The 24,324-nt window shown below is 38.2% G+C and overlaps 1 protein-coding gene across 1 annotated transcript in view; it reads right to left on the minus strand.

Annotated features, from left to right (window-relative positions):
* Positions 1-24,324, minus strand: part of CEP112 (centrosomal protein 112) — a 429,161-nt gene that overhangs the window by 293,307 nt on the left and 111,530 nt on the right. Inside the window, exon 18 of the mRNA XM_035026212.1 lies at positions 17,918-17,997. Coding sequence (XP_034882103.1) covers positions 17,918-17,997 — 80 coding nt within the window. The remainder of the gene's footprint in view (positions 1-17,917; positions 17,998-24,324) is intronic.

The following is a 24,324-nucleotide window of genomic DNA, read 5'->3' on the forward strand; positions in this document are numbered from 1 at the left end:
GGGAAGAGGCTGGGAGAATGGCAGACGGGACTCTCAGGGGGCATTAACAGGACTCAGATCCTATTCACTGCATCACAGACCCCGTCAAGAAGCATGCCCATGAGCCACTGGAAGGCCCTACCCACAGATCCCTCAAAAGGCCCATAGCACCCACAGCACTCTGTGCACCTTACCCACACACACCCCCACCCTGTGGCCAGCTCCTATGCAAGCTTCCAGTGGCAGCAGCCAGAGCAAGTTTTAGCAAATGGCTAGTGAGAATGCATAAAAAGCCAGCCTAAATCTGAGGGCCAGGAAGAGACCACAAACTTGAGTTTTAGTGCCATTTTTGTAAAAACAGCAGTCTGTGGGCACTTGGCCAGATATCTTGCAGGATCAAGAAAAGGCATACAAGCTTAAGAATTCTGCCACAAGAGGGAGGAAGAAGCATGGAGCAGGTGTACTCTAGAAAGTCTGAGAATGCCTCAGAATAACTCGCAGGGCTGAAGGAAGTTATTTCTCTCCTGAAGGCAATTAGTAAAGACCCCTGGCAGGTGACTGCTACATCAAACATGAGGATGGCAATGCAAAATTTCAAGGAACGTGAAAAATCAAGGAAACATGACAGCACCAAAGGATCATAATAATCTAGTAACTGACCCCAAAGACATCGAGATCTGTGATGCACATGATAAAGAATACAAAATATGTATTTTTTAAGCAAACTCAGAAATACAGAAAGACAATTCAGTGCCATCAAGAAAATAGTACATGAACAAAATAAGAAGTTTAACAAAGAGACAGAAATTACTAAAAAAAAGAACCAAATAGAAATTCTGGACTTGAAGAATACAATGAATGAAATGAAGAATGCAATAGAGGGTGGTCATGAAAAAGAACCAACAGCATCCAGAGCAATATGGATCAGGATGAAAAAACCTATAAGACAGAAGACCAGAAGACAGGAACTTTGAAATTACCCAGTCAGAGCAGGAAAAAAAAAAAAACAATGAAAAAGGATGAATAAAGCCTACATGTACTATGAGATACCGTCAAAAGAACCAATTTGTGAATTACTGGAGTTTCAGAAGAAGACAGGGAGAAAAGAGTAGGAAGTTTATTTAAAGAAATAATGGCTGGGATGAGGGGGAAGAGCAAGATGGCAGAGGAGTAGGCAACCTAAATTTCATCTGATCCCAGGAATTCAGCTAGACAGGGATCAAGCCATTCTGAACAACTACGAACTCAACAGGAGATTGAAGAAAAAAATAGTAGCAACTCTCTGAACAGAAAAGCGACCACTTTCTGGAAGGTCTCTTCTGATTTGTTTAGTGTATATTTTTCTGAGGTTGTTGTTACCCTGGTAGCATTTTGTTCTCTCATTCCTCTATTCTCCTCTGGACAAAATGACAAGATGGAAAAAATCACCTCAAAAAAAAGAACAAGAGGCAGTACTGACAGCCAGGGACTTAATCAATACGGACATTAGTAAGATGTCCGAACCAGAGTTCAGAATGATGATTTTAAAGATACTAGCTGGGCTTAAAAAAAGCATGGAAGATATTAGAGAAACCCTTTCTGGAGAAATAAAAGAACTAAAATCTAACCAAGTCGAAATCAAAAAGGCTTTTAATCAGCAATGTCCACACAGCCAAACTGTGGAAAGAGCCAAGATGTCCATCGACAGATGAATGGATAAAGAAGATGTGGTATATATATATACAATGGAATATTCTGCAGCCATCAAAAGGAATGAGATCTTGCCATTTGCAACGACGTGGATGGAACTGGAGGGTGTTCTGCTGAGCGAAATAAGTCAATCAGAGAAAGACATGTATCATATGACCTTAATCATAGGATCTTAATCTCAGGAAACGAACTGAGGATTGCTGGAGTGGGGGGTGGGGTGGGAGGGATGGGGTGGCTGGGTGATAGACACTGGGGAGGGTATGTGCTATGGTGAGCGCAGTGAATTGAGCAAGACTGTTAAATAACAGATCTGTACCTCTGAAACAAATAATGCAATATATGTTAAGAAAAAAAAAAGAAGAAGATAGCAGGAGGGGAAGAATGAAGGGGAAGAAATCGGAGGGGGAGATGAACCATGAGAGATGATGGACTCTGAAAAACAAACTGAGGGCTCTAGAGGGGAGGGGGGTGGGAGGATGGGTAAGCCTGGTGATGGGTATTAAAGAGGGCACGTTCTGCATGGAGCACTGGGTGTTGTATGCAAACAATGAATCATGGAACAGTACATCAAAAATTAATGATGTAATGTATGGTGATTAACATAACAATAAAAAATTTAAAAAAAAACCAAAAAGGCTATTAATGAGGTGCAATAAAAAATGGAGACTCTAACTGTTGGGATAAATGAGGCAGAAGAGAGAATTAGTGATATAGAAGACCAAATGATGGAAAATAAAGAAGCTGAGAAAAAGAGAAACAACTACTGGATCACGAGGGCAGAATTCAAGAGATAAGTGATACCATAAGATGAAACAATTTAGAATAATTGGGATCCCAGAAGAAGAAGAAAGAGAGAGAGGGGCAGAAGGTATATTGGAGCAAATTATAGCAGAGAACTTCCCTAATTTGGGGAAGGAAACAGGCATCAAAATCCAGGAAGCACAGAGAACCCCTCTCAAAATCAATAAAAATAGGTCAACACCCCGACATCTAATAGTAAAACTTATGAGTCTCAGAGACAAAGAGAAAATCCTGAAAGCAGCTCAGGAGAAGAGATATGGAACCTACAATGATAGAAACATTAGATTGGCAACAGACCTATCCACAGAGACCTGGCAGGCCAGAAAGGACTGGCAGGATATATTCAGAGCACTAAACGAGAAAAATATGCAGCCAAGAATACTATATCCAGCTAGGCTGTCATTGAAAATAGAAGGAGAGATAAAAAGCTTCCAGGACAAACAAAAACTAAAGGAATTTGCAAACACGAAACCAGCCCTACAAGAAATCTTGAAAGGGGTCCTCTAAGCAAAGAGAGGGCCTAAAAGCAACATAGACCAGAAAGGAACACAGACAATATACAGTCACAGTCACCTTACAGGCAATACAATGGCACTAAATTCCTATCTTTCAGTAGTTACCCTGAATGTAAATGGGCTAAATGCCCCAATCAAAAGACACAGGCTTTCAGATTGGATTAAAAAACAAGACCCATCGATATGCTATCTGCAAGAGACTCATTTTAGACCCAAAGACACCCCCAGATTGAAAGTGAAGGGGTGGGAAACCATTTACCATGCTAATGGACACCAAAAGAAAGCTGGGGTGGCAATCCTTATATCAGGCAAATTAGGTTTTAAACCAAAGACTGTAATAAGAGATGAGGAAGGACACTACATCCTACTTAAAGGGTCTATCCAACAAGAAGATCTAACAATTATATATATCTATGCCCCTAACATGGGAGCAGCCAATTATATAAGCCAATTAAAAACAAAAGCAAAGAAACACATGACAACAATACAACAATAGTGGGGGACTTTAACACCCCCCTCACTGAAATGGACAGATCATCTAAGCAAAAGATCAACAAGGAAATAAAGACTTTAAATGACACACTGGACCAAATGGACTTCACAGATATATTCAGAACAATCCGTCCCAAAGCAATGGAATACACATTCTTCTCTAGTGCCCATGGAACATTCTCCAGAATCGATCACATCTTAGGTCACAAATCAGGTCTCAACCGGTACCAAAAGATTGGGATCATTCCCTGCCTATTTTCAGACCACAATGCTTTGAAACTAGAACTCAGTCACAAGAGGAAAGTCAGAAAAAACTCAAATACGTGGAGGCAAAAGAGCATCCTACTAAAGAATGAATGGGTCAACCAGGAAATTAAAGAAGAATTAAAAAAATTCATGGAAACCAATGAAAATGAAAACACAACTGTTCAAAATCTTTGGGATGCAGCAAAGGCAGTCCTAAGAGGAAAATACATAGCAATACAAGCCTTTCTCAAGAAACAAGAAAGGTCTCAAATACACAGCTTAACCCTACACCTAAAGGAGCTGGAGAAAGAACAGCAAATAAAGCCTAAAACCAGCAGGAGAAGAGAAATAATAAAGATCAGAGCAGAAATCAACAAAATAGAAACCAAAAGAACAGTAGAGCAGATCAACGAAACTAGGAGCTGGTTCTTTGAAAGAATTAACAAGATTGATAAACCCCTGGCCAGACTTATCAAAAAGAAAAGAGAAATGACCCAAATCAACAAAATCATGAATGAAAGAGGAGAGATCAAATTATAAGAACATATTGTGAGCAACTCTATGCCAGCAAATTAGATAACCTGGAAGAAATAAATGCATCCCTAGAGATGTATCAACTACCAAAACTGAACCAGGAAGAAATAGAAAACCTGAACAGACTTATAACCACTAAGGAAATTGAAGCAGTCATCCAAAATCTCCCAACAAACAAAAGCCCAGGGCCAGATGGCTTCCCAGGGGAATTCTACCAAACATTTCAAGAAGAATTAATACCTATTCTTCTGAAACTGTTCCAAAAAACAGAAATAGAAGGAAAACTTCCAGACTCATTTTATGAGGCCACCATTACCTTGATCCCCAAACCAGACAAAGACCCCATCAAAAAGGAGAATTATAGACCAATATCCTTGATGAACATGGATGCAAAAATTTTCACCAAAATACTAGCCAATAGGATCCAACAGTACATTAAAAGGATTATTCACCACGACCAAGTGGGATGTATCCCTGGGCTGCAAGGTTGGTTCAACATCTGCAAATCAATCAACGTGATACAATACATTAACAAAAGAAAGAACAAGAATCACATGATCCTCTCAATAGATGCAGAAAAAGCATTTGATAAAGTACAGCATCCTTTCTTGATCAAAACTCTTCAGAGTATAGGGATAGAGGGTACATACCTCAGTATCATAAAAACCATCTATGAAAAACCTACAGCAAATATCATTCTCAATGGGAAAAACTGACAGCTTTCCCCCTAAGGTCAGGAATGCGGCAGGGATGTCCACTCTCACCACTGCTATTCAACATAGTATTAGAAGCCCTAGCCACAGCCATCAGACAATAAAAAGAAATCAAAGTCATTTAAATCGGCAAAGAAGAAGTCAAACTCTCACTCTTTGCAGATGATATGATACTTTATGTGGAAAACCCAAAACACTCCACCCCAAAACTGCTAGAACTCATACAGGAATTCAGTAAAGTGGCAGGATATAAAATCAATGCACAGAAGTCAGTGGCATTCCTATACACCAACAACAAGACAGAAGAAAGAGAAATTAAGGAGTCGATCCCATTTACAATTGCACCCAAAACCATAAGATACCTAGGAATAAATCTAACCAAAGAGGCAAAGGATCTGTACTCAGAAAACCATAAAATACTCATGAACGAAATTGAGGAAGACACAAAGAAACGGAAAAATGTTCCATGCTCATGGATTGGAAGAACAAATATTGTGAAGATGTCAATACTACCTAGAGCAATCTACACATTCAATGCAATCCCCATCAAAATACCATCCACTTTTTTCAAAGAAATGGAACAAATAATCCTAAAATTTGTATGGAACCAGAAAAGACCCCGAATAGCCAGAGGAATGTTGAAAAAGAAAAGAAAAGCTGGTGGCATCACAATTCCGGACTTCCAGCTCTGTTACAAAGCTGTCATCATCAAGACAGTATGGTACTGGCACAAAAACAGACACATAGATCAGTGGAACAGAATAGAGAGCCCAGAAATAGACCCTCAACTCTATGGTCAACTAACCTTCGACAAAGCAGGAAAGAATGTGCAATGGAAAAAAGACAGTCTCTTCAACAAATGTGTTGGGAAAATTGGACAGCCACATGCAGAAGAATGAAACTGGACCATTTCCTTACACCACACACAAAAATAGACTCCAAATGGTTGAAAGACCTCAATGTGAGACAGGAGTCCATCAGAATCCTTGAGGAGAACACAGGCAGCAACCTCTTCGACCTCAGCCACAGCAACTTCTTCCTAGAAACATCGCCAAAGGCAAGGGAAGCAAGGGCAAAAATGAACTATTGGGACTTCATCAAGATAAAAAGCTTTTGCACAGCAAAAGAAACAGTCAAGAAAACCAAAAGACAACCGACAGAATGGGAGAAGATATTTGCAAATGACATATCAGATAAAGGGCTAGTATCCAAAATCTATAAAGAACTTAACAAACTCAACACCCAAAGAACAAATGATCCAATCAAGAAATGGGCAGAAGACATGAACAGACATTTTTCCAAAGAAGACATCCAAATGGCCAACAGACACATGAAAAAGTGCTCAATATCACTTGGCATCAGGGAAATCCAAATCAAAACCTCAATGAGATACCACCTCACACCAGTCAGAATGGCTAAAATTAACAAGTCAGGAAAGGACAGATGTTGGCAGGGATGCGGAGAAAGGGGAACCCTCCTACACTGTTGGTGGGAATGCAAGCTGGTGCAGCCACTCTGGAAAACAGTATGGAGGTTCCTCAAAAAGTTGAAAATAGAGCTACCATATGATCCAGCAATTGCACTACTGGGTATTTAGCCCAAAGATACAAATCTAGGGATCCGAAGGGGTACGTGCACCCCAATGTTTACAGCAGCAATGTCCACAATAGCCAAACTGTGGAAAGAGCCAAGATGTCCATCGACAGATGAATGGATAAAGAAGAGGTGGTATATATATACAATGGAATATTATGCAGCCATCAAAAGGAATGAGATCTTGCCATTTGCAATGACTTGGATGGAACTGGAGGGTATTATGCTGTGCAAAATAAGTCAATTAGAGAAAGACATGTATCATATGATCTCACTGATATGAGGAATTCTTAATCTCAGGAAACAAACTGAGGGTTGCTGGAGTGGTGGGGGGGGGAGGGATGTGGTGGCTGGGTGATGGACATTGGGGAGGGTATGTGCTATGGTGAGTGCTGTGAATTGTGTAAGACTGTTGAATCACAGACCTGTACCTCTGAAACAAATAATACATTATACGTTAAAAAAAGAAGAAGAAGGGGCGCCTGGGTGGCTCAGTCGTTAAGCGTCTGCCTTCGGCTCAGGTCATGATCCCAGGGTCCTGGGATTGAGCTCTGCATCAGGCTCCCTGCTCCGCAGGAAGCCTGCTTCTCCCTCTCCCACCCCCCCTGCTTGTGTTCCCTCTCTGGCTGTCTTTCTCTCTGTCAAATAAATAAAACCTTTAAAAAAATTAAATTAAATTAAATTAAATTAAAAAAAGAAGTAGAAGATAGCAGGAAGGGAAAAATGAAGCGGGGGAATAGGAGGCGGAGACGAACCATGAGAGACCATAGACTCTGAGAAACAAACTGAGGGTTCTAGAGGGGAGGGGGGTGGGGGGATGAGTTAGCCTGGTGATGGGTATTAAAGAGGGCACGTACTGAATGGAGCACTGGGTGTTATATGCAAACAATGAATCATGGAACACTACATCAAAAACTAACACAATAAAAAAAAAACTAATGATGTATTGTATGGTGACTAACATAACATAATAAAATAAAATTTAAAAAAGGAAAAAAGAAATAATGGCTGAATTATGGAAAATGGGATGGTGGACCCTCAAAAAATTAAAAACAGAATCACCATATGCTCCAGCAATACTATCTGGGAATACACACAAAGGAAATGAAAACACCAACTCAAAAACACATCTCTACCCCCATGCTCATAGCAGCGTTATTTATAATAGGCCAAGGCACGGAAACAACCTAAGTGTCCATTGACAGATGAATGGATAAAGAAGTTGTGACACGTGTATATACACATACATATATACACAGTGAATATTACTCAGCCATAAAAAGAAGGAAATCCTGTCATTTGCAACAATATGGATTGACCTTGAGGGCATTATGCTAAGTGAAATAAGTCAGACTGAGAAAGACAAATACTGTATGATATCCCCTATATGTGGTATTTAAAAAAGCCCAATTCACAGAAAAAAATAGTAAAATGGTGAACACCAGGGGCTGGGAGGGAAGGGATAAGGGGGAGATGCTTGTTAAAGGGTATAAACTTCCAGTTATTAATTGAATAAGCTCTTGGGATCTAATGTACAGCACGGTGATTATAGTTAACAATACTGTATTATGCCCTTGAAGAGAGCAGATCTTAAGTGTTCTCACCACAGAAGAGAAATGGTAATTTTGTAAGCTGATGGAGGTGTTAGCTAAGGCTATAGTGGTCATCATTACACAATATAGAAGTGTATCAAATCAACACACTGTATGCCTTAAGCTTAATCAATGTGCTACATCAATTATACCTCAATAAAGCTGGCAACAAATTTTAATAATAAAAGTTAAACATCTTTAAATTTGTGTCTCCTGAGATCATGAGGCAGTATTTTCAAACGCCGTCCTTTTTCTTCATGTTTCCATTTACTCAACAATCTATGCTACTCCTACATGGAGTAAAAATATAAAGCAGGGGAGTTTTTGCGTCAGTGTGTCTCTTGGAGTTTATCTGTGAAAGTTCACTCTGACTCTGAATTTTTAAAAAGGTGCTTAGATGAGACTTAAGAGTTCCAGAGAAGCTGCGTTTCCTGGGGGCTGCCTTTATACTCAATCACAGCCTCACCATCTTCAGAGTCTGTGCATTTCACATGGACTGTTACTATTTTCTCATCTTCCTTAGGTTCCTGCTTCCAATTTCTTACTACTCATACATTTGATATTCTCACCCCTGCCAGGATAATCTCCCTAAAGTACAGGTCAGGCATGAGATTCACCTTCCTTGAAATATTAGGATATTTAGGGGTTAGGAAAGGCAGTCTCATACATGCAGTCTTTTGACCCCCACTCAGCCACATAAGAACAAGCCTGGGGCTTGGAACACTTCTCAACAGATAAAGAGCCCACCAAGCCTGTGCTGGGCTTATCACCTTGGGTGGGAGTTTTTATCCCTGTTTCAGGTCAAAGAATGCTCTTTTGCCTTTGCTTGAAGTGTGTGCATCATCTGGCACCTGGCCAACCGCACTGTTAGATCTGTCCTCCAGAGAGAGAGGACAGTCTTTCTACTGTGGGTTAGGAGAGGCAGGCAAAATGCCTTGTGACAGCCATCAGGAGAGAGCCATTGCCCATGGGGGACTGAGCCCACTACTGAAGCTAATCTTGCTCTGTCCCTTCTCTATGTAAGTAAAGCGTTGTTCCAGTCAATGCTTGATTGTGCTGTGTTCTTGATGACTCCAGTACTAAGATGCAGAAGGCAGAAATGCTTGACTTCTATTCCTGGTGGCTGGCATTGTGATGATCTTTGCTACCCTCCATGTAGTTGGAGTCCTCCCCAGGGATCCGTAACCAGTGCATGGTGCTTTACTCTTGGGATTAATAACCAGTGCATGTAATTTGTGTGACATTAGGAATCAAAATATGGGTACTACAATCAGGTTCAAGTTTACAAAATAAGATTCATAAATTAAAAGTGGAAAATCAATCTATATATTATATAGGAATTCCCATAAGAAAACTTAAAGCATGTACTATAATCTCCCATGGTGAATACCTTTTCCTTTCATTAAGAATATCCTAATTAGGGACGCCTGGGTGGTTCAGTCGTTAAGCGTCTGCCTTCCGTCTGCCTTCAGCTCAGGTCGTGGTGCCAGGGTCCTGGGATCAAGCCCCGCATCGAGCTCCCTGCTCCACGGGAAGCCTGCTTCTCCCTCTCCCACTCCCCCTGCTCGTGTTCCCTCTCTCGCTGTGTCTCTCTCTGTCAAATAAATAAATAAAATCTTAAAAAAAAAAAAAAGAATATCCTAATTGTACATTTATTAGAAAGCTGTATTTCCTATTCTATATTCCATAGGCTTCCTAATAGCCTTTCTTAAAATCTTGTAGCAGGGTATCCCTTCATTCTAGGTGACAAAAATTTTCACCTATAAAAAAAAATGTAATGTCAACCATATCACCTATGCTTTTATTATATGAAATACATGAAAGGGTTTTTTTCCAATCAAAACCCAAAATAATTAGACTTCAGATATTTCCAGAGATTATCTGGGTTTATTGCCTGCTCTAGCCCATGCTGGCTAAGAGATTTAGGACAAGTTAAAAGGGTCTCTGAGGAACTGCTGGACACATGTATTTTAGAACATGTAAAATACAGAGAAATTCTTTTTAAGTCCCATATGCTCACCAAGCAGAGGTCACCATTATTAATACTGCACAATTCTTCCTTGTAAAATCTGTATTGGTTTCTTTTGTCTTTTGCTATTAAGCTACGAACATAACATATACTATTCTTGTTGGAAACGATTCAAACTAGATACAAATACAGAGAGGAAAACATGAACATGACTCCTACTCTAGGGCCAAACACGTTAGCATATATATATTTCCAGGCCCCTTTCAGTGCATTTACATGCACATGCATGCACACACATGCATACATGCCACACACAGAATCTACTTTCTAAATTCATCCTTGTATCAAAGTTAATAAAGCATCAGAAAGTTAAATAACCTGGAAGCAACATACTAGGGCTACATTAGCTTAGATCTCCACAAAATGCTGAAGTAAATCTCAATATGAGGACTTCAACTTTTACTGAGAGTCAAAATAAGAAGTGGTCAGTTAGCATTGACCACAAAATAACTGTCAAAGATCTTGTCCCTTATTACTTATACCTTTCAGTCAGAAAAAATCAATTATGATCATTTCCTTCTAAAATCGGGTGCCATGAGGGATCTTTTGGGCTGATGGAAATGTTCTAAAATTGAACTATGGTGATGGTGACAGAACTCTGTAAATTTACTAAAAAGCATTGAACTATATGCTTAAAAACGAGTAAATTTTATGGTGTGATAATTATACCTCAATAAAGCTATTTGTTAAAAAAATAAAATGATACCAGGGAAAGATTACTTCTTCTGAAGAACGTGTTTGCACCCTCTGATAAGGCAATGAGGAACAAAATACTAAGAGCTCATATACATATGTAACAGACACTGTTCTAAATGCTTATATTAACGCGTCCAAGCCTCTCAGCAATTTTAGGAGGAAGATCTTATTACTATCCTCATTTTACAGATGTAAAGACAGCATCACATAGAAGTTAAGCACCATACCCAAGGTCACACAACAGCTAGTAATTTGAGCAGGAATTTGGATCTGTGACAACTGGGTCCAGAGTCCATGCCCTTAACCTACACTAATGCTTCCCAAAACCACGTGAAAGAGTTCAGGCCAGGGCAAATTTAGAATTTAAATATAGAAATAATTTTATTTCTGGTACAATAATATCCCCCATCCTCTACATGTTTATTTTATATTTTAATTTTATGTTAATATTTGTTTATACTATAAGTCATTTCAGTCTGTTTTAAAAATATTTTACTTGTCTTATACTAAGTTCACTCTATGTATTATAAATCCATTATATACTATTATTATAAATACATGAACTATTTACTTGCTGAAATAAACTCTACTAGAAGTTACTATTATTTATTTTTCTTATAATCATCCATAATGATATAATCCTGAAAGCATTGCAAATCCATAGTGCAGTCTAGAATCAGCACTACAAAACTCAGTAGCATCCTAAAGAGATCTAGAAATTCCATGATAAATAATACTCTGTATTTAAATCCCTAAGATTGTTTTTTCTCCAAAAGGAAAAGTTGGGTAGCTTTAGAGACATCCTATTTGACTGGCCTCCAGAAGAAAACAACACTGACTTCCATTCTGCACACATGAACACAAAAATATAACACAGAGAATGAACATGACATAGTCTGAACATCTGAGTTGATGGAAACCAGTCAAGGAAAGGTGACAGCAGTAAAGACACTGAGGAGGTACTCAGGCAACTGAGCTTTGAAAAGACATCATGGGCACAGGAGGTTAAGCAGACTGATTCTGGACTTCCTAGAAATTACCAACCCGAACTCTTGACGTTGTGTCTGAAACACTTCATCTTTTACCCTTCAGTACAAAATATCTACTTTTACAGACAGTGCAGCGATCCCAACAATAGTTTAATGGAAGGCAAAATAACTATTTTATACTAAGTTAATAAAATGAAATGAACAGGGGCGCCTGGGTGGCTCAGTTGGTTAAGCGACTGCCTTCAGCTCAGGTCATGATCCTGGAGTCCCGGGATCGAGTCCCGCATCGGGCTCCCTGCTCGGCGGGGAGCCTGCTTCTGCCTCTGACCCTCCTCCCTCTCATGCTCTCTATCTCAAATAAATAAATAAAATCTTTAAAAAAAAAATGAAATGAACAATATCTGATGTTATCGACGAAAGCAGGAAAAACACATCTAACTTCCAGAGCATCACACTGTGGTCTGTGTGGACAGTGCCCTCTGTATTGTGGGCACTAATACGTAGTTACCACACTATTAAACTGACAAATAGTGTATCATGCAACACAAAGCCTGCACACCCATGCACAGAAGCCACAGCCAAGCCCTTGCCTACTCTGTCCTGCACGGTGTGCTCAGTACCAACAAAAATCCTAGAAGAAAATAAATGTTGGGAGGAATTCACAAACTAATTTGATTAAAATCACATATAAGGCACTGAATGTATACACAAAGCAAGTGATGCCCTAAAGAGTTTTGCATTCTTCATAGAAAGTACACGGTGTGTCCAGAGATTTTAAAATCCATACCTCAAATTCTGTATGAAATGTCAAACCCAGAACGTACAACTTCCTACGTATGTCAGTTCTCACATCACATACCCTAATAAATACTAGCACACATGCTTAATACAAAAGAACCAACTTGTGATATTTAAGTAACACAAATTTCTTGTGAATAATGTCTGTTTCAAAAATAGGTAGAGCTGCAGAATGGCATAAAAGAAGAGCTTAACAAATGGAAAGGCATCTCATGTTCTTGCATAAAAAGACTTAACACTAAAAGATGTCAATTCTTCCTTTGTTGAACTATACATGTTCAATAACATTAACCAAAAGACTAATGTTTTTTTTTAACTAGACAGCTAATTGTAAAGCTCAAGTGGAAAAATTTTATAAAAAGAAAAAAAAGATTTTTAAAAAGACCACTGTGGCAGCATAAGAGGTCCTACTAGAGATTAAATATTATTTTTAAACTGCCATAATTAAGAGTCTGAGACTGGTGCGAGCATATCCAGATCTCTAGAGTGGAACAGAAAGTCTAGAAACACGTCCAGTGACGGCCCTGTAGCAGAACTCAAAAGAGGGAAAGGCGAGATTACTAAAATAAATGATCTTGAAGTAGTTGAGAAACCATCTGACAACACAAACAACGGATCCATACCTCACAACCTACACTGGATACATTCCAAATGGATCACAGATTTAAATGTTAAAATCAAACCATATATGCACTAGAAGACAAATGGAAGAATTTTCATCATGTGTTCATCACTAGAGAACTGGTCAAATAAATTATATCAAATACATAAATTAGAATGAGGAAGCTCTTTATGTCCTTATATGAAACAATCTCCAGTTCATACTTATAAGTAAAAACAAAAAAAAGAAAGACCAGGATAAATGTAAAGTATAAGGGGAAAAGATAGGGAAGAAATGTTTATACTTGCCTATGAAAGGATACACTTTCCCAAAAAGGGAAAATGTATAGCTAGAAGGCTTATATGGAAGGGGAGCTTTTTCCTATATGCTCTTTTTTTTTTTTAACTTTCAGATTTTAAACCAAAGTACTCTATTAACGAGCTTTAAAAAAAGATTATTAAAAAATTCTAAGGGTACAATGAACCACTGTTTCATTTTTCATTATAGTATTTTTATTTACAGGAAACTCTAAGCAAGAGCAAACAACATATATTTCTAAATATTTATATATTCAAATATCTTACATAGCTACATTTTATATATTATAAAAATTTGCAAAAAGTCAGGTAAACATGTTTCAGGGTTATAAAATAACTATGACAAAAATGTAAGGCAATGATTAAAAAGAAGAATATAGGAATATTCAGTTTTCATGAGACATCTCCTTTTAACAAAAATGCATGATTAATTTGTTTTAGTAATGTCAAGAGGCCTCTGGGCTAAGAGGTTAAGGCCCAGATTTGAGTTCATTTTATCCTTCTGTATTTTTTCTTAAAACCCAGTAAAACTTTTATTTGTGGTGTATAATTCACACACAGTCATATATACACATATGTGTATATATAACAACAACGACCAAAACAATATGTTTTAGCTAAATAAATGCTTGCTTCCTATAGGCTGATTTATCACCATATCATCTAAAGACAATATTATCATATGTTCTAGTGAAATTATGACTATATATTTTCAGTACTAATAAGCTTTCTGGTTTTTAGTTAGTATTGAAATATATATATATATGTGTGTGTGTGTGTGTGTGTGTAGAAATATTTATAACATTTACAATTTGACAATGCAAAAAAAGTTAAAATGGATCAGAATAAATGTTTCAAGGCAGTTTTGTATTTTATTGCAAAAGAGGAATTTGAAAGGTATCAATCAAAAAGATGACTTTGGAATGTTTCATTAAATACTTTAAAATAGACAATATACTGGGGTGCCGGGGTGGTTCAATTGGTTACATGCCCAACTCTTGGCTTCACCTCAGGTCATGATCTCAGGGTCATGAGATTGATCCCTGTGTCAGGCTCCATGCTCAGTGCAGAATCTGCTTGAGATTCCCTCTCTCTCTGTGCCCCTCCCCCACTCGTGTGTGTGTGTGTGTGTGTGTGTGTGTGTGTGTGTACGCTCTCTAAAATAAAAAATAAAATCTTAAAAAAATAGACAATGTATACAATATCTCAGAACAATACTTTTATTTTTATAGCACCAAAACTTAGATATCAAATTTGTTAAATACATGAATATTGAAAAAGGAATAAACCAAATATATACTATCTACCTTTATTGTCCATAGATTTTAACTTCTCTAAAAAAAACAAAAACAAAAACTTTTTCAGTGTTAGTCTTTCAAAGAGTTACACCAAATGATCTTGCTATATACGGTTATTTTCCGTTCATTAGTCTACCAAGGTTCCCACATATTTTAATTGTCTTTGAAGAATAAAAAATGAACACAATTCATACCATTGATAGTTTCAGATAGCTTTCAGTTATTGGAAGTTATTAAAATTATTTGCTAGAATAAAAATAAAGTAGGAAGCAAAAAATATTTGGGATATATGTTGAATAAAAACTGTAAGTAGTACAATAATATCAAACTAATTTTATTTCTGAAAAACATTAACAATAGACAAATGAGCTTTAAGGAGTTAGCGTTTAAAGTGAATGCCGACCTCAAATCAGGGTCCCTCTTAAGTAACGAGTTTCTCAGGTATCAGCTTGAGCTCTTAACTGAAGATTGAGTTGAATATATTTATCATGTGTTCACACATATATGAATTCCTATGTATGAATTCTTGTTCTCTGCTGTCCTCTACCATACAGTCAACATGCACAGAAGGAATAAACCCTTAATGAGTGGATGAAAGAAGGATTACATGAATGAATGCCACCACATTCTAAATTTTCCACTTTGTATATATTTATTATGGAAAAAAGTTTTGTTAATAAGGCATACCATATAGCTGTTTTTCAGAAAAAATGGAATTGTCTTTGGACCAAATGGGTCTAACACAATTCTTAGATTCAAAGGCAGTAGCAATCACCCTCCAGACTATTTTCCTTTGGGGCAGTAGCCAGCTTGTACTGTTTACTCTGAAGTTCAGGCCACACAAGAACTTACTCTGCTCCTCTCAGTGCTATAGTGTTAGGATCATACAGACATTTAGTTGAAATGAAAACATCACCTACACAGAGAATGGGAGAAACAGGCCTATGGGGGAATTTTAGTAAACCCCTGAAATAGCCTTTTGACCCCAAGTAAAATTTGGTATTTTGGTAAAGACCTTTAAAGCCTTTAACAATGTTATGTGGCCCAGTGAATGATAATGTTGTATACAGAAAACCAAGGATGCTTAGGGTTCTTTCATAATGTTTCAGTGAACATTAAAAGATACCACACTGTTTTACACATAAACTCCCAATATCCCACGGAAAAAATCTTTCTGAATCCCAATTGCACTTACTGTCAACAACTGAGTAGTATTTCCAATGCCTAACGTGGACTATATAAAATCATAAGAACAGCTTTCTGTCTTGAGCTGTATCTTCTAAACCTTCTACTTGTTTTAGCATCATATCACAATCTATAGACATCTTAAATACTAAACAAATTATTTGTTGGTGTACTGTTATTTAAAGGGATTATCTCTTCTGTTAGGGATTAAAAAATGTGAATCAACAAACCAATGAAAAAAGTATAAAGAAATTTATAAAAGAACAAAGTAGAACAAAAGAGAAATGAAAAGTATGATAAATTGGGTAGATGAAGAAAGTTATTAATCAACATTTTAAGGAGGAAAAATGAATGAAGAATAAAGGGAGGGCATCCCTTCCATGAAGGAAGCAAGAAGGCCTAGTTTTGTCACTATCCAAGTTAGAGTATAAAATACACTTATTTATTTATTTAACCTAATCTTTAATGAATATTATTTAACTTAATCTTTAATGAATATTATAGTTCTCCTCTGACTTTATCTAATTCATACGTGGTGATGTGAACAAATAAGCAATAAGTCCTTGTGCAGATAAAAAATTGATATCCATGATGTCCTAGTACATAAATTATTTTAAGATGTTCTATATGACAACTCAGCTAATACATTTTCTTAACGAGCAAAACGAGAGAGAGGAAATGATTATGTAATCTGCCCAGACAGAATCTGATACTAAATTTGCTTGATTCTGGGTGTTATTTCTGGCCTTTCTGTAAGTTATTCTTGTTTGAAGGTTTGAGGAAGAAAGAAAAATCGAATTAGCTGATTCTCTGGGATGGGAGTTAGCTAGATATAATGCACTCAAGTAAGCTTCCCTTCTTTTTTTTTTTTTTTTAGTATTTTTTTTTAATTTATTTATTTTTATTCCTTATGTTAATCCCCATACATTACATCATTAGTTTTAGATGAAGTGTTCCATGATTCATTGTTTGTGCATAACACCCAGTGCTCCATGCAGAATGTGCCCTCCTCAATACCCACCACCAGGCTAACCCATCCTCCCACCACCCTCCCCTCTAGAACCCTGTTTGTTTTTCAGAGTCCACCGTCTCTCATGGTTCGTCTACCCCTCCGATTTCCCCCGGTAAGCTTCCCTTCTTAAATCACTTTTTTGGGTCAAGTACCCTCTTCTTATCACTCTGTAATATAATTGCCAAAGTTCTTGAAAATCTTTCCAACCGATTCTAAGGTCCTCCGGGAAGAGACTACACATTGCCTGACACATGGTGGAAACTCAATATTTAATGACTAAATCAATGTTTTTCAGCTAAAAACTGAGTGATAAAACCTACCGATAAATAGGGCCTAATCAACCTAGTAAATGAATGGAGAAGATAAATAAAATCTGACGCTTTAATATGTATATTTAAGTGTTACATCATGAGACAAATCTTTTCCAAATAATGCCTGTGTAATAGTCCCTTTTCAGATATAACTGGAACATTTCATTACCCAAATTTCTCCCCAAAAAAAATCTACAGAAAAATTTCTAAATGTTCTAAGACCTAAATCTTGTTTTTTTCTTTTTAATCTGTTTTCATTTAAGAGGAAGAAAGCATCTAAAACCACTAAGTTCTATTTTCTTACATTCCTATCACTTAAAAACAGATGAACTGATTTTTCCTTTTTGAAAAAAAAATATGTGCTGGCTGGTAATAAAATTCAGAAAATAGAGATTCATGGTGGAAAACCAATTTAAACCACAGCAAGGCTCTTAGAAAAATATGATGTTTAAGTTCTAGTTGCTTAATGTGGCTCACAGTCTAGAAAAAGAGTATTTTTTAATTAAATATATTACAATTTTACTCACTTCAGTGCTTCCTCAAATTTATGGATTTTCTTTTGAGCATCTTCTTTCTCTTTATCAAGTTCACTCTGCAGGTCATTAATCTGCCATGATGAAGACATGTAAAAGTTACCAGAAGACAAGCATTCAGAGGAGAAATACAAACAATGAAACAGTCATCTTAAATCTATTTTTAATATAAAATTAGATTTAGATATTTCAAGATAGAGACTTGGTTAACCATAATCATTTACCATACAACTATTTCAATACTATACTTCCAATACCAATTTTCTGGCCAAAGTTAGTAATTGAGTCAACCTGTATATGGAGTTCCTGTAAAATACACTGATGTGTAAGAAATTCAAAAGGAGCAGTCACTTGTGAATCTTTTTGAACTTACATAGTAGCCAAAGGAAGGGAATCTCTCGAGATTCAGGAGAATACAAAAAATCAGGTGTCTATATTCTCCAAACATACACAGGTTTTGATGAATTAGCCCTCTCTTCCACCGGTGGGAATGGTTTGTATAATCATTCACTGAGTTTAGGAGGCAGTCCCCCCACCATGAGGATCTCTTTCCTAAAAGTAGCATCCTTTGAGTCAGTGGGATGGTGGCATGAATAATGAGGGCCAAACGAAACTTTCTCTTCACAGAAAGCTCTTCACATGCAAATACAGATAAGCATATCCAACATGGACACTATGTGGATCTACAGGGAAAGGAGACTTTGGTACAGCTGGACAGAAAGGGAGGAGTAAAATGGCAGCCATGCTTCCACACACGAGGCAACGGAGGGTATGGAGCCATGCTGGTGGGTGAGAAAACGCAAGTCACTTACTAAGGGGAGGACACCGCTGCACACCCCCTGGCAACCCAGGTGAGGCTGACAGCACCACGGGTGGGCACAGGGGACAGGAGAGGAATGACAAGCACAAAACCAACAACACACACACACATGCGCACACACGCATTCACAAACCTTTTCAAACACTGACTCAGGGCTCGCCCAAAATACTTGGCTATTTATATTAGTTTGGATGGAGACCTCTCCAATTCAAAACTTTATACTCTTTGACCTTTTCCTTTGATAATTTTCTTGTGTTTTTCTCCTCTGGTGGTTTTGTAAGATAAATACATAAAATCACCTGTCTGTAGACTGAAAGGAGAGAGAGGAGAGGGAAAATCGTCCATGAGTTTGTTCATATTCTCATATTCCATGAGAATATCAAAAGCTTCTACTGGCTGCTGTGAGACCAAGAGGTGAGAAAAAACTGGAAACAGGAACATGCAGGGTGGTGGCAAGTGTAGGCGCTTGGGAAAATAAAGACAGGGGACCCCTCTCCCCCATATCTTAAATGGTAAAATTAAAATACCTCATAAATACCTATTTATTAAAAAGAGAAAGAGCAACTAACCTGCCTTGCAAATTTTTGCCACTACATTTATTTTACTTTACTTGGGGAAAAAAAGGTCAACTGCCCAAAATTTTACCAGGTCCTATACTGAAATTATTGTCTTACTTATATTGGATCCCTGGTATGTATTATAGGCTTGGCACATAGTAGGCATGCTAAATTGGAGTAGATACATTAATAAAGCAACAGAAGCACCATCCCAACACTGATCTGGTCTCTTTCATGTACAGAATCAAAGAAATTAAAGCCCAAAATTAAACTCAGAGATGACCCAATGCAGATATTTTGGAAACATATGTTTGTTTGTTTTGGTTTTGGTTTCTTTTTAAAATCTGATTAATTTAATTGAGAGAGAGAGAGAGAGAGACCATGAGCAGGGGGAGGGGCAGGGGGAGAGGAAGATAGACTCCCCTAAGAGCAGGGGCCCCGACGCAGGGCTCTATCCCAGGACCCTGAGAGCATGACCTGAACCAAAGGCAGACACCCAACTGACTGAGCTACCTAGGCACTGCTTCACAATTATTTTTAACATATACTTCTCTAATAGTCAATAAGCAAAAAACCAACCTCCATGTCCTATCTTTTAAAATAACAGCTTAGCACATTTGCCTCTTCTCCTACCCATTTTTTCTTTTAAATAATCTGATTAATTTGATCCAGATAGCCGTTTTCACCTTTTTTAACTCTCAAGAAATTTTTACATCTGCATTATTTTATATCATTCACACAATAAACATTTAAATTCAACTTTATTTTAGTTAATGTGGCATTCAGCACTACTTCTTTTTTATTCTTGAGTGTCTTTTTTTGTTTTGATTTGATGTTTTGCTTATCCTTAGGTGGATGAAAGTACATCAGCTAGTAATTTTATTTTCAAAAAGAATATCTTGGTGATTATCTCTGAGGCTTTACACATCCAAGAAGGTCAGCTGTTGCCTTCACACATGAAGGAAAAATTATGTATGAGATTACTAAGTCACAACATTTTGGCCTAACAACAGAGCATATGTCACTCTACTGTCTTAAGACATTTATCCCTGCTCAGCGGGGAGTCTGCTTCTCCCTCTTCCTCTACCCCTGCTTGTGCTCTCTCTCACTTACTCTCTCTCTCTCTCTCAAATAAGTAAATAAATAAATTAAGGGGCGCCTGGGTGGCTCAGTCATTAGCGTCTGCCTTCGGCTCGGGTCATGGTCCCAGGGTCCTGGGATCGAGCCCCGCATCGGGCTCCCTGCCCAGCGGGAAGCCTGCTTCTCCCTCTCCCACTCCCCGTGCTTGTGTTCCCTCTCTCACTGTCTCTCTCCCTCTCTCTGTCAATTAAATAAATAAATAAAATCTTTAAAAAAAAAAAAAAAGACATTTAGATTTGCAACCAAGGAGACTAAACTGACCTGATCTTTTGCCCCTTCTTGCCCCAGCTTGGATACTTAGAAAATCACTCTCTGTACTGAGGATCAAATGTTGTCGAATCTCTTTATTGTTTTTTTTTTAATTTAAAGATTTTTATTTATTTTTTGACAGAGAGAGACAGCGATAGAGGGAACACAAGCAGGGGGAGTGGGAGAGGGAGAAGCAGGCTTCCCGCTGAGCAGGGAGCCCGATGTGGGGCTCGATCCCAGGACCCTGGGATCATGACCTGAGCCAAAGGCAGACGCTAAACAGCTGAGCCACCCAGGTGCCCCTCTTTATTGGTTTTTATCTGATATAGGGTGAATCTCCTCATTCTGTATACACAGACCTTCAGGAAAGGTCTCTCCTACCTTTCCTTCGTGTTAATTGATTCTGAGTACCCTTTAGGAATATTGATCATTGTCTACTGGTTTTCTGTTTTCTGCTTTAGTATCTATTCTCTGCCTGTCCTTTGCAGTCTGCAGGTTAACAGTCTGTCCTTCAGATCACTGATGGGGTGCTCCACAGCACCAGCTCTACCTTCCCCAACTCCCACGTAGATGTCAGCGCTGCTGTTGTGTTTTCAGGTTCTTCACATCCTTCCCATGACAATTGCCTCCACTTCACTCCACCCTTTTCTTTCTTATGATGTCTGCTCTTCTTTTCTAGACATTGTATCTTCCGGTACTTTACTGATGAGTTCCTTTTGATGCCTTCTTTTGGAGTAGTACCTTTCGAAGACACTCCTTTCTCGGAGTCTTCTGTATAACACTTTCCCTCCTATGCTCTGCACTATTTTGCCACAGACCCCATTATGGCTCGGTTCTCCAACTCATTTGTAAATGGCGTATTATACATTTGGATTTGGTGCTTGAGCAAAAATGCAGGGGGCACAACCTCACTTCCATTACATGTCTGCTAGTGTGGCCTCCTCCTCCAGGCTGCAGCGCCAGTCCGAGTCCCAGGAAGCCCCCAGGATGGCGGACTGGGGATCTCCACTGAGGAGGGGTTTCTTTCCACACCTCACAGCTCACTAGTGCGGGACTCCGAAGCCACATGCCACCAGGGAAAGTCATAAGGAGCCACTGGTGGAATTACCGATCAGTCAATAATATTTTACATATTGGCAATGTACCTCCCATGCATGGCACTACCAGGGATTTCCCCTGTTTCTTTTTCTCTGGGACTCAGGACTCTCAGAACCTCAGAAAGCATAACTGAGGTTTACCTCTTTAAGTTAAAACTTCAAAAAATTACTCATCTTTGAGAAAAATCTATCTGAAATTACACAGTGATTATGAGTGTGAGCTCTGGAGTCAGACTCCATGGGTTTCTACCCTTCTCCTCTACCACTTACTTAACACTGTGCCTCAGTTGCATCCCCTGAAAAAACAGGAATAACAGTAACTATACCTTAAAAGTTGTGATAGGTTAATAAGTTACTCCATGGAAAATAAGTAATTGTGATGAGTTAATAAATTATTCCATGTAAAGCTCTTAGAACAGTATTAGGAACATAATAAATGCTCCACAAATGTTAAAAATTATTATCATTACCTTCTCAGATTGAATACTCTATAACTAAACATTTTCTTGAAAACTCAAGGTCATTGTCGAGACCCGAAGTCACAGGGATGGCACAGTACAGTAAATCCCCTAGGTGCACTGGCTGCCCTTTCCGAAGATGGCCCCTGGATTGCTAAGAATGGGAGCTCTTATAAAAGTGCTGTTTATCACTCTCTCTTCAATCTTAACCTGTGTCAGGTTTGCAGTCGTGACTTCCTGATGCTGGTCAATGTGCTAACACAAGCACCTTGATCTGATTTATTGCCTCTAAAAGCACTGGAACCATTTCTAAGGCAGAAATGGGACTATCTGAGGGGCGGAAGGAGAGACTTCCCTCTGAGGTAAACATACATGTGTCGATGCACAGACTTTTGAGCTGAGGGGTCCTTAAAGCTAGAAGCTGTTTCTCCTTTATTTCTACATCCCCAGCACGCAGCACAATTCCTGGGCCAACACAAAAATTGTTTTTCCATTTGTCCTTAATTGAATATATTTGTATTGTGTGGTTAAGGGCCTTTTTGGATTTTAGTTTTAGTTTTTACCTATATTCCAGATAGTTTACCTATATTCCAGGGGTGATAAAGATAATGCTACTATCCATCCTTGCTTTTTAATGTACGCAAGGCAGTGGAGAATAACCTGGACTGATCTTGTAATCCTTTCCCTACTCTATATGGTTAATACCAAAAGTGAATTTTAGTAACTTAAATAATGAAAATACAAACCGGAGAGTCAAAGATAGAGCATATATTCCCCAACATGAGAGTTTGTTGTAAATAATTGATTGAACTAGACATAAGCACAATTACTGAACATTTACTAAATGTTTGGAAATGTATGTAAAATGTATGTAAACATATGTAAAATATTATGAATATTTTCCCTGGCAACCCAAGAATTTACTAAGTAATCAAGAAAGAAGTACTTGTATCAATAAGAAAGAGATTCTACTCTGCACAAGAACACAGATACCGGGTGGCAGACACGCTGGTATGGGAAGGAACAGTGAACTGCTGCTCACCCACACATCCACAGCCTGGCTAACCCCACCCCATCTCCAACTCGGCTTCCCCACAGGAGACATGTGGGCACTGGGCTGCATGGCTTCTTTCTGTAAGTCGTTTCGCTGTGCAATTTCATTGTTTAAAACTTGACTCAAGGCACACTGTCCTCTTAAAGAAAATCATGCCAGTGGTAGTTGGAAAATACTACACAATATATTATGTGTAAAGCTGTGAACATTTTAAATTATTTTAACCTAATGAAAAGAATTTTAAGCAAATGCAAAACACTGGAATACTATTTTTGATGGTTTTGAACTCCAGCAGACTTTATATCTCGTCTGTTACACAGTTACATCAGAGAAATTATAAGCAGGTATTGGAATTCTAGCTCATTTTAGAATATACATGCTTAACATCTGTCCCTCGAACTTCTTTAGGTAAACAGCACCATCTTTCACTCTTTGGTGCCTGTTTGGAAAACAAGCAATAGGTTATTTGTAGGAGGCAGGTGTTTCCTTGCTAGTAAAATCATTTAGCCTAACCATTTCCTGATTTAACAGACTAGGACACTTCATCAAACAATGACATTTAGTTTTACTACCTATTATTTGTTTGATGTTCAAAGATCTTAAGAGCAGGCAATAGCCACTAGAGATCAATAAAAACCATTAGATAATGTGTGTGTGCTTAAATTAGGGACAGCATTTGATGCTGTTTCTCTTACCTCAAAGACAAGTTAGGACCTCTCATGCTGCTTTCTTATTGGCATGAGGAAGTAATGTCACTCAGATGGCATTTCCTCCTCCTGAACAGATATTCAGAACTAAGTTTTCTACCAAGAGTTATTGAATGTGCACACCTGTAACACTGGCTAACAAACAAAAAACCTATACAACCCATTTAGCTACTGACTTCCACAGTCCAGGACTATGTCAGATTTATGTCAGCTCTTTGCGCGGTCAAAAAGGATATTCCCTGAGGGGGGTACGAGACATCCAATCTTCAAGGACTAAGATCACAGCAGGTTTAATAAAGAAGAACAGATGTCAATGTAA

The sequence above is a fragment of the Mirounga leonina genome, unplaced genomic scaffold, assembly GCF_011800145.1.
Source record: "Mirounga leonina isolate KUSES-001 unplaced genomic scaffold, KU_Mleo_1.0 Mir_197, whole genome shotgun sequence".
NCBI classification, from domain to species: domain Eukaryota; kingdom Metazoa; phylum Chordata; class Mammalia; order Carnivora; family Phocidae; genus Mirounga; species Mirounga leonina.